Source organism: Limulus polyphemus, unplaced genomic scaffold (assembly GCF_000517525.1).
Source record: "Limulus polyphemus unplaced genomic scaffold, Limulus_polyphemus-2.1.2 Scaffold2820, whole genome shotgun sequence".
Lineage (NCBI taxonomy): Eukaryota > Metazoa > Arthropoda > Merostomata > Xiphosura > Limulidae > Limulus > Limulus polyphemus.
Window position 1 is genome coordinate 125,985 of NW_013668430.1, and position 11,798 is coordinate 137,782.

At 33.2% G+C, this 11,798-nt stretch overlaps 1 protein-coding gene across 2 annotated transcripts in view; it reads right to left on the reverse strand.

Moving 5' to 3' along the window:
* The window catches only part of LOC106467984, a 13,981-nt gene extending 6,331 nt beyond the window's left edge, over positions 1-7,650 (reverse strand). For both annotated transcript variants that reach the window (XM_013928377.2, XM_022396248.1), the window contains exons 1-3: positions 7,520-7,650; positions 2,634-3,052; positions 1,662-1,740 (exon numbers count right to left, since the gene is read on the reverse strand). In XM_013928377.2, coding sequence (XP_013783831.1) covers positions 1,662-1,740; positions 2,634-2,916 — 362 coding nt within the window. In that variant the 5' untranslated portion in view covers positions 2,917-3,052; positions 7,520-7,650. The remainder of the gene's footprint in view (positions 1-1,661; positions 1,741-2,633; positions 3,053-7,519) is intronic.
* Positions 7,651-11,798: the final 4,148 nt, after the last annotated feature.

Genomic DNA, 11,798 nt, shown 5'->3' on the forward strand with positions numbered 1-11,798 from the left:
ACCGAAAGGGACCGAAGAAGACAGAAACCTAGGGTGTAGCAACCAATACTGGTGTTATCAACAAGATCTGACAATAGGTTGGTAACAAATCATAATTTGTACCATATGAAGTGGAGACAAGGTTGAGAGTGGTAATCCCATCATGTCCACACATCCAAAAATTCTTGGAACTGAGCTCCCACAGTCCCTGAAGGTATACAATAATCACCAATGCTGCTGGCAATCAGATGAAGCAGACAGAATCTATTCTAAAAAACCAATGTATCGAGGGGCTGATGTCAGGGTTGGGACTCAAAAATAGGGGCAGAACTATGGACAATATACACACCAGTTGTCATTCACAAAGATGTTTTCAACAGTAATCATCAAAATGTCTCCAAAACATGAGATACAAAGCCAAGTTCAAGGTTCAAGTGGTGAAGTTTTCTGAAAAGATGAACAACTGTACAGTCAGAAGAAAATTCATTGTCAAAGATTGGCAAAAACAAATTGAGAAGATACAGAGTCTACCAGGAATGAAGTTTACTGCTCAGGGTAGAAAAACTGGTTTCTGAACTGAACTAGAGACAGACCTTATGAAATGGACTGAAGAAAATTGGAAGTCTGGTTTGATCATGACAAGGAACCAGATAATGTTACAAGCTAAGGCATAGGCCAAGAAGAGAAATCTTTCAGAATTTACTACTCACTGGAGTTGGTGCAGCCGGTTCGTGAAGAGACATAACTTGAAACTACAGCAGAAGACGAAAATGACACAAAGACTCCCCACTGACCTTGAAGACATGATAACAAATTTCCAGATCTATGTAATATGATTTTGGGAAGTTTATCAGTATAACCTTGTCTGCATTGGTAATGTGGACGAGACACCAGTATGGTTTGACCTGCCCATGAAAGAACTGTCAATTCAGATGGGGGACAAGATGATACCTGTGAGAACAAGTGGCCACAAAAAAGACAAGTTTCACAACGGTTTTGGCTTGTCTGGATGACAAAACCAAACTCAAGCCACTGGTTATATTTAAATGCAAGATAGTGCCAAAAAAAATTACTGTCCGGTGTTGTGGTCCATGTGCATCCTAAAGGCTGGATGGACAAAGACAGCATGCATGTATGGATCGAGAAAGTGTGGTGTAGATGTTCCGGTGGATCTTTGAAAACAAAAAGCCTTTTGGTGTGGGATACTTTTAGTGGTCATATGACGGAAACCATCAAATGGATAGTATCTCTCATGATGACTGTGGGTACTCATCAGGTGAACCATTTTGTTCTGATGGTAGGCTTCCTGTATTCTTTGGGGGGTAGACTTATATAATGGTGCTACAAATACAAGAGTTTCTGGCCTAGAATTAGGGGGTTGATTTGTATGCTGCAATATATAAGATAGATGCCTGTTTGAACCTGTGGTGCACTACAATTATTAATATTTAGTGATAATAGTATATTACATTTTTTCATCAGCTATCATACAAAAGATACATTACTGTATATTCACATGTATTTTTGTTTAAATCTGTGATGTACTACAATCTTTGATATTTAGTGATAATGGTGGTGCATTGGAATGGAGGGGGGGGGGGGTGCTGTATAAAATAATTGAAAATCACTGTAGTAGCCAATATTAACGTAATCACTAAAATAGGAAATTCATTTCTACTCACTTTATAGGAGCAACATCACAGCACACGTCAGAATCATCCATCAGTTGCTGTAGATTTACACCTTCCTGTGGTTTAAAATCTAAAGAAACAAAAAACTTCATATAAATCTTAACAACTGTTAGTTGTAAATGATGCTAACAATTAAGTCAGTTAAATTGGTACACTGAGAAACAACTACATCAAATAATGCTAGCAATTAAGTCAGTTAAGTTGGTACAATGAGAAACAACTATAACAAATGATGCTAGCAATTAAGTCAGTTAAGTTGGTACAATGAGAAACAACTATAACAAATGATGCTAGCAGTTAAGTCAGTTAAGTTGGTACAATGAGAACCAACTACATCAAATGATGCTAGCAATTAAGTCAGTTAAGTTGGTACAATGAGAAACAACTACATCAAATGATGCTAGCAAATAAGTCAGTTAAGTTGGTACAATGAGAAACAACTACATCAAATATGACTGTAAATATACTGTTCTTATGGTTCAGTCAGCTAAGCTGGTAAAATGAGAGAATTTTAACAAGTGCATCAAATATGTCTTCGATTTTAACTTTAAAAATGAACAGTTTTGATGTATATCACTCAAAGCCATGAGGCTTATCTGTGCTAGCCATCCCTAATTTAGAAGTGGTAAGACTGCCAACTCTTGTCAGACTGAATGGTGGGTCATTCCTCAAATTTAAAACAGCTAAATGCTTGAAAAACTTTTGCTTCAATTAGATATAATTAAAGAAGTTCTGTATGATGTTTGGAAAGACTGAAACTACTTTAACAAAAAACTATGATTTAGGTTTCTGGGTGAAGATATTTTCAGTAATTTGTATTTCATTAAAAACAAGAATAACCTTATTTAAAAACAACTGGTATCACCCTTTCTAACCCTTACCACTTCCAAAATACAGCATCTATTAAGCAAGAGACCATAATGAAAGTGTTGAGGAAGACTCGAAGAAAAAACTTTTCATTACCTTTTCTTAGAAGGTCATCACTTTCTTTTTTGTAATTAAAGGCAAAAAGCACGTGAGAATGTATGTTCTGTTCAATCTTAACCTCGTCGTCTTTTTTATCCACATTAACTGAACTTAACGTCAGTGTTGATTCATGATCTATAACACCTCCACCTTTTTGATTGAAGCTCGCAGACTCCACGGGCAGTGGCAACCGATGATCAACAACATTTTCTCCCTTTTCAATTGACTCCGATGATGACTGCCATTTTGTGATTATGTGCTCTTCTCTTGATGTCATCATCAGCCAAAAATCCAAGTTGTAGAAAATAAGTTCACGATCTATCTTATTTCTTTCAGTTTTAACAGTTTGACTAAAAGTTCACAATTTTAGCAGAGTTATTTTGAAAGTCAAAGACTGTCCAAATTTTTTATAGTTTCTAAAAAAAGAAAAAAAAGAAGTTATATGTACTGTATATTGGATTACTAAAATGAAACATTGTTACAGTAAGAATTTGTCACTTAACTTTCCTTCCAAATATGAAGTGGTTAACCCTTTCACTGCCATGGGAACAGATATATTTCTCTCCAGATATATTTGTTCTCATCGACAGTAAGAAGAAAACACCATGAACAACGAGCATTCTTCTTCAAATTTCCCAAAAGTCAGATAAGTAATCAAATGTTAAAGTATGTCTGTTTTTTTTATTGTATATCTAAAAATAAACGTACCATTGGTAGAGTTCTTTATGTATAAAGATCACAGTGAAGAGAGTTAATAGCAATGAATATGTACACATTTCACACTTGAGAAAAATAATAAATGTTTGACACTTCTAATAAAACTTTAAATTAATGAAAGTTTTATGACGATTCAATAAAAATATAGATTTATAGTGAGTAAAAGCTAAAATATTTGAAGAAACTTCTCAGACACGAGCATTTGAGATATTTAGTCTACAAAATTAAATAAAGCTGATTATATTTTATTAGCAATAAACATACAGTATAAAGTGTTGCTCATAACAAAAAACATCGCTACGACAGTTTAAACTAAACAATACACGACATGAAACTCTTGAAATATTAGGTTAAATGCCACAGATTAAGCAGGCTAAGTAGTTATGTTTGGGAAAGCACTAAAAATTTAATCAAGGATAATTTAAGTTTGCATAGTCAAAAAAAAAAAAGAGGTAGTCACCTCTGTAAACAAATCACTAGTTAGGCCACACTTGGAATACTGTGTTGGCTAATCGGAAATTATGTACTAGGATGATTCGAGGGATAGAAAAGGATAAGATTATCTAGAGAATCAACAGGATGGTCTAATATTGTTGCACTATATCCTGAAGATGACAGGACAAAATTTTTTAAAAAAGACAGGTTCCAATTACGACAATTTTATTTTTCTTCCAGAGGACTAACTTATGGAATGAGTTGACATCAGCAGTAGTGAACGCTGGTACTTTACAAAAGTTTAGAAGGGGGAAAAGGGCAATTTCCTGAAAAATTAAAAAACGGGTAGGTTTAAGATTTTACTTTTTCTCCAGGATGGCTATGCATGAATATTCTCGAAGGACCAAATAGTCCCTTATTGTTCATATGTTATACTGTGTTAAAAAACGAATAAACATTTGAATATAATTATGATAAATCATCAAATCATGTAACTTTGGTTTATTTATCTTTATAAAATACAGGGTGTCAAAAGTATTTGTATCTTCTTTAAAGGTGAACTGATTAATAAGCTTCTTCAAATGATGAGCTAATACATATGTGGTGCAATATCAATAACATTTCTATTTTATATTACAACAAATTTAATGAAACAATATTAATTAAAATATTATATATATATTTAACTAAATATGTATGTTGTTGGTCCAGTGATGACCAAACACTTATTGGAAAAGTAATGTTGACTATAATTCTGAATTTATGAGGTGTATCTTCACAAGATTTAGTCAACAATACAAGTCTGTTGTACACACAAAAAACTGTATGCATTTATGTATTGCTCATGTTTGTATGTGAAATACTGAAGTCAGTCTGTCTCAGATTCTAATAAGTTGGTGTGCAAGGTGATGTTCATTGTATTTGCATAATATCTAGAACCTCTTAGAAGAATAGTCAACTATTCGAAAACGCTCGACTTTTGGGTCTTATTTTAAGTCTATTACACTTATGTGATCCTTTGTGCTAACTTTTATCAAAATCAAATACATAATACCATGTTAAATTGCACACTTTGACCCCCATCTGTGTACATTAAATTAAATAACAAAGTTTGTAAAGCCAATTTTTAACATTTTATAGATTAAAGAATTATTAAAGATAATGCAGTATAACAACTGACAGACAAAATGAGGTCCTTTGATCTCTGTCCATCGTGGTTGTCCCTTTTACTTAAACCATTTTCCTATACTCTGCCCTGACTCCCCAAGTCTTCTTTTGAGCTCTCCCCCTATCTTGTGGCATCTTCCACATCTGAAGACAGTCATTTACAAAAAATTGGCACCTGTTTGAAAAATAAAGCTGCCTAGTTTGCAGATGGTTTCTACCAAGTCGAATCTTAAATCCATGTTCCTTAATTGTACCCACTCCCTTTATAATTTTAAACACTTCAATAAGAAGTTCCTTAACACTTCTTTTCCCAAGAGAAACTAACATTAAGGACTTTAACCTGTTCTCATACATCAGTCCTTCATCCTAAGAATCACCCAAGTAGCCCTCCCTTGAACTCTTTCCAAAAACTCAATGTCTTTTCTAAAGTAAGAAGTCTTAAGACTGAATGCAATACTCTAAATGAGGTCTAACTGTTTAATGGTTGATTCAATAATACATTAGTTTTGTGTATATGTATTTTAACACAAGCACACATTTACATTAGATTTCACACTGATCATGTTCCTGATACTATTATTCAGTTCCACTATGTAGTTCAAATCAACTTGATGAAGGTTTAAAAACATATATGCAAGAATATAAGAAAAAACAGTGACAGAGGATCATGTTCCAGTTGATCTGTCTCTTAAGCTAACCATCCAAGCAGTGTGCAGTTTCTGGTGGTAAGGCAAATACATTTTAGGCTACATTTATAGAAATACTGAATACAAGTCTAAAGATGTATAATTTCATTGTACAAGTTGCTGGTTAGGCCACATTTGCAGTACTGTGTTCACTCTTGGACCCTTTACCTCAGGAAGAACATTGAATTGTTAAAAAGGTTTAAGAGTAGGGCTCCTAGGAATGTATTTTTTGAAGTCTTAATGCGTCTAGAGGCTATTAGGAAACATAAAAAATGTCAACAAGATTCTGAGATTGTATCAGGATATTTTAAGATCTCTGAAATTGTTTCCTCTTGAAAAAAGAAGAGTTACAGAGTATCTGATTCAGGTGTTTAAAGATGTAAGGTGTTGATGCATCATCGTTTTTGTGATTAATGGTAGAACTTGGGAACAAATACAAGTTTTAACAGGATAGGAGTTATCTTCAGATAATACAGTTTCATTTTTCTAACAAAATGATGTGATGGATGGAGTAAATTTAAGGGAGGGTTTGATAAATATCTGAATAACAAGGGCTAACTTTGAATTGTTTGTTTAAAGTTTAGTTTAGTGGATGGTACAGGCGATGAACTAATAGGTCTCTTACTGTCCTTATATTTTGTTTCTAGATTACCCCTACTGACAAAAACTAAAGCCTTCTGTCAAGTGTTTAGATATGAGAAGAGCAAATAGTTAAATTAAAATCCAAGAACAGCTGGGCTAAAACAGAACCAAAAGAGCACACCTTTCTAAAAATCTTTTAAAATGAAGATATGTCTTAAGATCTCACCAGCTCTCATCACAATGGGTATGCTGGTGCATCAAAACATAGCTTAAATAAGATAGGCCATACATTAAATTATATTATAGGTGATGTTAACAACTAATCACATATGATTGTTAGGTAGGGTGTAAATGGATTCCCCCAGGATGGTTTAAGATTAGACCATTTTTAACATTAGTCACCATAAGTAACCTGTTTTGAAAGTTAACCTCTTCAAACAAAATGGAGGTAGCTCATTAATTAACGTCAGGGAATTCATTACAAGCTGAAAGAGTAGCATAGCTTAACTCTTAAGTTCTGGACATTTGACTAAATAAATATTTTCACAATACATGGAGTACAATAAATAACATTCATTTGGAATGTTTTTCTTTGCAGCAATGTATTTTTGGAAATCTTAATGAGTCTAGAGGCTACTAAGAATCATAAAATATGACAACAAGATTCTGAATATTATTAGTTATTTTGATTCCTTCAGTTACAATCATTTTTAAGTATTATGTCTAAGTACATTTTTTATGATGGAGTATATTAATTCTCAAATAAGGTGTTTTTAAATTCTACTAATTCTTGTTTATTGCTTCTTGTAAGAAAATATATTTTTTTGGCAGTTATTACTGCAGAAACATTAAGAATCCGGGGATTGTGTGGGTTTCTGGCAAACACCTATCTCAAAATGGTCATTTACTTTCAGTACAAGTAATACTAATACTTCCACAAACTTCCATTAATGTGCTAAGAGAATAACTGCGTTAAAACCTAGTTCATCCATGGAAGAATCTTTTCCACTACTTTAATTGGCCTAAATGTATGGATGGAGATTATGTCCAGGATAATGGTTGGAGATGGCTTGAATTGGTAATGAAGAAAAACTTTAATATAAGTTTAACATAACAGTAAATGTACAACGTTTCGACATGGTTTTGTTACCATCAGGTATATAAACTTATATACACACACACACAAGTTGGCTACTTTTCGAGACGAAACAAGAGGTCTGAAACAATAAAATTTTAATATAAATTATTAAACTACCTAACAATAACAGTGACACGTCATTTTCATATATTACATACCTTGAAATGACATTTGGAAACAACCTGTTACGCTGAATAACACCAAAGGCACGATATCCCGTGCAATCGTATTTGGCCTAAGACAAAACGGCCCGTAAACCTGCCATTTAGTGGTAATTCCGTTGGCAGATTCAAAATGGCGTCGATATTGAATAAACACATGAAGTGTCGCTATGCGGTTAATTGTTTAGAAAACAACAAAAACCATGATCAAAATAATCTTATTTTAATAGAGCTTGCGAGGTATACGTCCAAAACTCGGATCTCGAAAACTATCGCACCGATTATCACCAATCATAACTGTGTATTATTTTTACAACTAGGCAGTAATTTTATAGATGAGCAATAAATAAAACAATTGAAATTTCCACAAAAATTATATGTTTCAGATTTAACCAATGAAAATTACAAACAAAAAGTGAGCAAGTTTCAGATTTAACCAATAAAAATTACGAAAAAAGAATAAGTTTCAAATATAAAACAATAAAAAACTAACTTTAAAAATTATTTGTTTTTCTTTAGTGAAAATCTCATGAGTGTTGCAACAGAAAAGCAAAGCACTTTCATTTTACAAAGATATACTTCAATCAAATCTACTCTGTGATGATAGCTCATTTTTAAACTAAAATGTCAATAAAATTATTTTCCTCATGGATGTTGAACGTTATTGAATGTCAAGTATGAGTACATTGTTGAAGAACTGTCAGAAAATTCCAGAAAAGACCGCAGACACAATAGCTTTCCGCAGTAACCAGCAATTATATGTAGAAAGTGTGCCAGTCATGATGTATGTAGAAAGTTTGCCAGTCATGATGTATGTAGAGAGTTTGCCAGTCATGATGTATGTAGAAAGTGTGCCAGTCATGATGTATGTAGAAAGTGTGCCAATCATGATGTATGTGGAAAGTGTGCCAGTCATGATGTATGTAGAAAGTGTGCCAGTCATGATGTATGTGGAAAGTGTGCCAGTCATGATGTATGTAGAAAGTGTGCCAGTTTATTTTGTACTTATTTCACGCACAGATTGACTCATATCAATGTAAGCCTAAAAATTCAATTTATTATATGACTGTTCCTGTGCATACATATTATAACGTTTAAAAATGCACAATAAGATTTAAATACTTAACGAAATTAAGCTACAAAATGAATTGAATGTAAGAGAATGTTTTGAAATTATTAAACATAAAATGATTTTGAATAGAGATCTAGGGCCTCGTGCTACAAAAGTGTATGTTTGGAAATACATTCTGTAGATGGCATTGTATAATATACAAATTATAGACGTGCACTTGCTGATATAAAAATAAAAAATGAAATTCCCGTGTTTCTTCTGGTCTCCTGAAGATGGTGGAACTTTTCAACCGAAATACGTAGAGTTTTTAATTGTATAAAGTTTTTAATTGTGCATTTTACATTTAACTTAATAATTATTGTGCATTTTTAAACGTTGATTGTTCTTACTTATTTTATGAAACTTAAGAATTTTGTGTTTATTACTGATAATCAATAACACATAGATTTAGAAATGTGTTTTGTTTCTTACTGACAACATATTACTTTCTTGTTTCGCCTCTCTTGGTTTATTCATTTTCTCTCACATCATCTGGCATTCCTCTTTTTTAATATTTTCGTTTGTTTCCTGTCTTCCATATTTGTTCCTTAATTCTCTACCGAACCGATTACTTCCTTTCTGATTTTGAATTTGTTCCTCGTATATATGATGATAACCTTTCATAACTGTAAGAGGTCTTGTAGTCTCAATAATACCTGAACTTAAGAAGACGGCTGCTATTCTCACTCACTACAATAATTTTCTAGTGACGTAGAGAACTGTAAACCTTTAACATATTAGACACTGACTAAAGACGTACCTTTTTTCTCACCTCTGTCAACTTCAACCTATGTTCCTTACTCCTAACTTTATAAAGTAAAAATGAACTGTAACGTAATCGTTGGTTAGAATGGAATTCTGTATAATTTCAACTACAAATGTAATTAAATGGCTAATGTGACGAGGTACCTAAACGGATTTGATCCCTGATTTGTTAATTTGTCTAGGAGCTATCTGTATAGATTGTTTGTTCGATTATCTTAGGGAACGATCTTCCATAAATAAAACATATATATATATATAAATTTAAAGTGTAGCTGAAACAGAACGAATTTCTTACCTCATACATCATTATTTCCAGTACTTTCGTACATGAGTCTTGGAGAATATACCACACCATCATTGTTTCCAGAACACCTTTTTACTATAGTAATATTCTAATGTAAAATTTAAGGTTCAATACTTGATTATTGAAATTTGACTTCTGTTAAAATCAATAAAATATTACCAAATGGGTAAGTAAAAAGTGATCGATATATAGATGTTTCTGGTCGTTAATCTGGCCTGACATGGCTTGATGGTTAGGGTACAACTCGATTTGCAATTAGTGGGTCGAATGTTCAAATGCTGTTACAGAGCATGTTCGCCCTTGCAGCTGTGGGAGCGTTATAATGTGATGGCAAATCGCAAAATGACTATCAGACCTTTTGGTAAAAGAGTAACCCAAAAATAGGTGGTGTTAACTAGGTGCCTTCCCTCTAGTGTATCATTTCTAAATTCACAAACCAAACAAACTTTCGTTAACATGTGGCGCCATCTTTGGGCTTACTAATTAAACTATGGAATTTTCTCCAAACAAGAAGAGCCATTCTGTTCCTGAATCTCATGTCATTCATTCCCATTCTGTACATATTAGGGCAAGTCAAGTCAAAATGTAGAGTAATCTTCCAACGTAATTTAAGGAAGAAGTGGTTCCCACATTTTCAAGCTCAGTAGGGAACCATAAATCTTACGTTTTAAGTTTCTCCTTAGGTAACAGTCTAATGTATCACGTAAACCTATATATGTATCCCAAATAGTCAATAGGATAAGAGAAGTTGTAATGGGTCAGCGTAACAGTAATGATGTTAATCATATATGCCTGATAATGAGCTTAGGTTCAGTGACCTTTCGCTGAAATGGAACATAAAGTGAAACAGTGACTTTACTCACCGCTACTGTTCATGTGACGTGGGGTTATGATAGAAACATTTATAATCATGTTTTACAGGAAACGAACAACGATTACCTATAAATGTACTTGATTTAATATTTCGAATTTATTAAGATTTTAAGCTCTTGTATCTAGCAATGGCTGCTTGCGTAAATCAAGTTGAAAAAAAACAAAACTAAAAAAAAGGATTATTTACTGAATGAACTGTGGTGAATCACGCGTGTTATGTGTGCGACGATCGTATTTTACAGCACTTTTTCGAAACTGATTTGCTTTTCATGGCATTTATATTATTACGCTGAAAGTACCCGGCTTCGCTTGGGTTGTTAGGTTGATATATTCTAGATAACTATGTCAGTGTGTGTATTCTAAGCCCATTTTAACATAAAAGTATAACCTATATATTTTTATCGCTAAGAAACATGACTTACAAGCCATTGTTGGAATGCATTGTTACCAAAAAACACTGACTTTTATATACATTAGAAGTTATTATTCAAGGAACCACTTCTTTTCTATGTGGTTTTTTTTTTTTCGCTAGCTTCCTTCACTAAAAAGATGCGCATGCGCGAGCGCACGTGGATAAGATAAGTTATACCCAGGTGCACACCCCCTCAGTTTGGGTGCAAAATTTGAAAGTGTGAAAAAAATGGTAAAAATATAGATGAAAAACAAATAAAATACATGCAATGCATTTAGACAACGAAACTAAAAAAACAAAAACAAAAAAAAACATAAATAATAATCAAAACATTTCAACTTAACATAATACCAGGCTGAATTGACGTTGCAAAAATACGCATTTAAAAAATCTTGCACATACGAAAGAAGGAGACAGGAAATTATGTGACAACTTGGAATTAAAAATAAAAAAAGCAACTACTACAACACGGACCTGTACATAAGTCGTGACCTTGAAAATTACTTCTGAGGTATGTTGCGGCAGTACGACTCGAGTCCTGCCAGTTAACCCTCCGCTTCTGTTAACAAAGTTTCCAGTCAAGATAATATTGTTAGCTATTCATTCAGTGTTTTTAGATGTTATGTATATATATATATACATTGATCTTCACTCATAGCGTCTTGAAGAAAATAACGTGTTCGTTATGTTGTGAACTATCCCTTTAGATAAGTAAACGTAACCTGTGAACTTGCGAGATACAAAGAGAGGAGCTTTGTCCCCCATATGATGATCGAGTTATACCACATAACCAAAGGAAATACAGGAGACG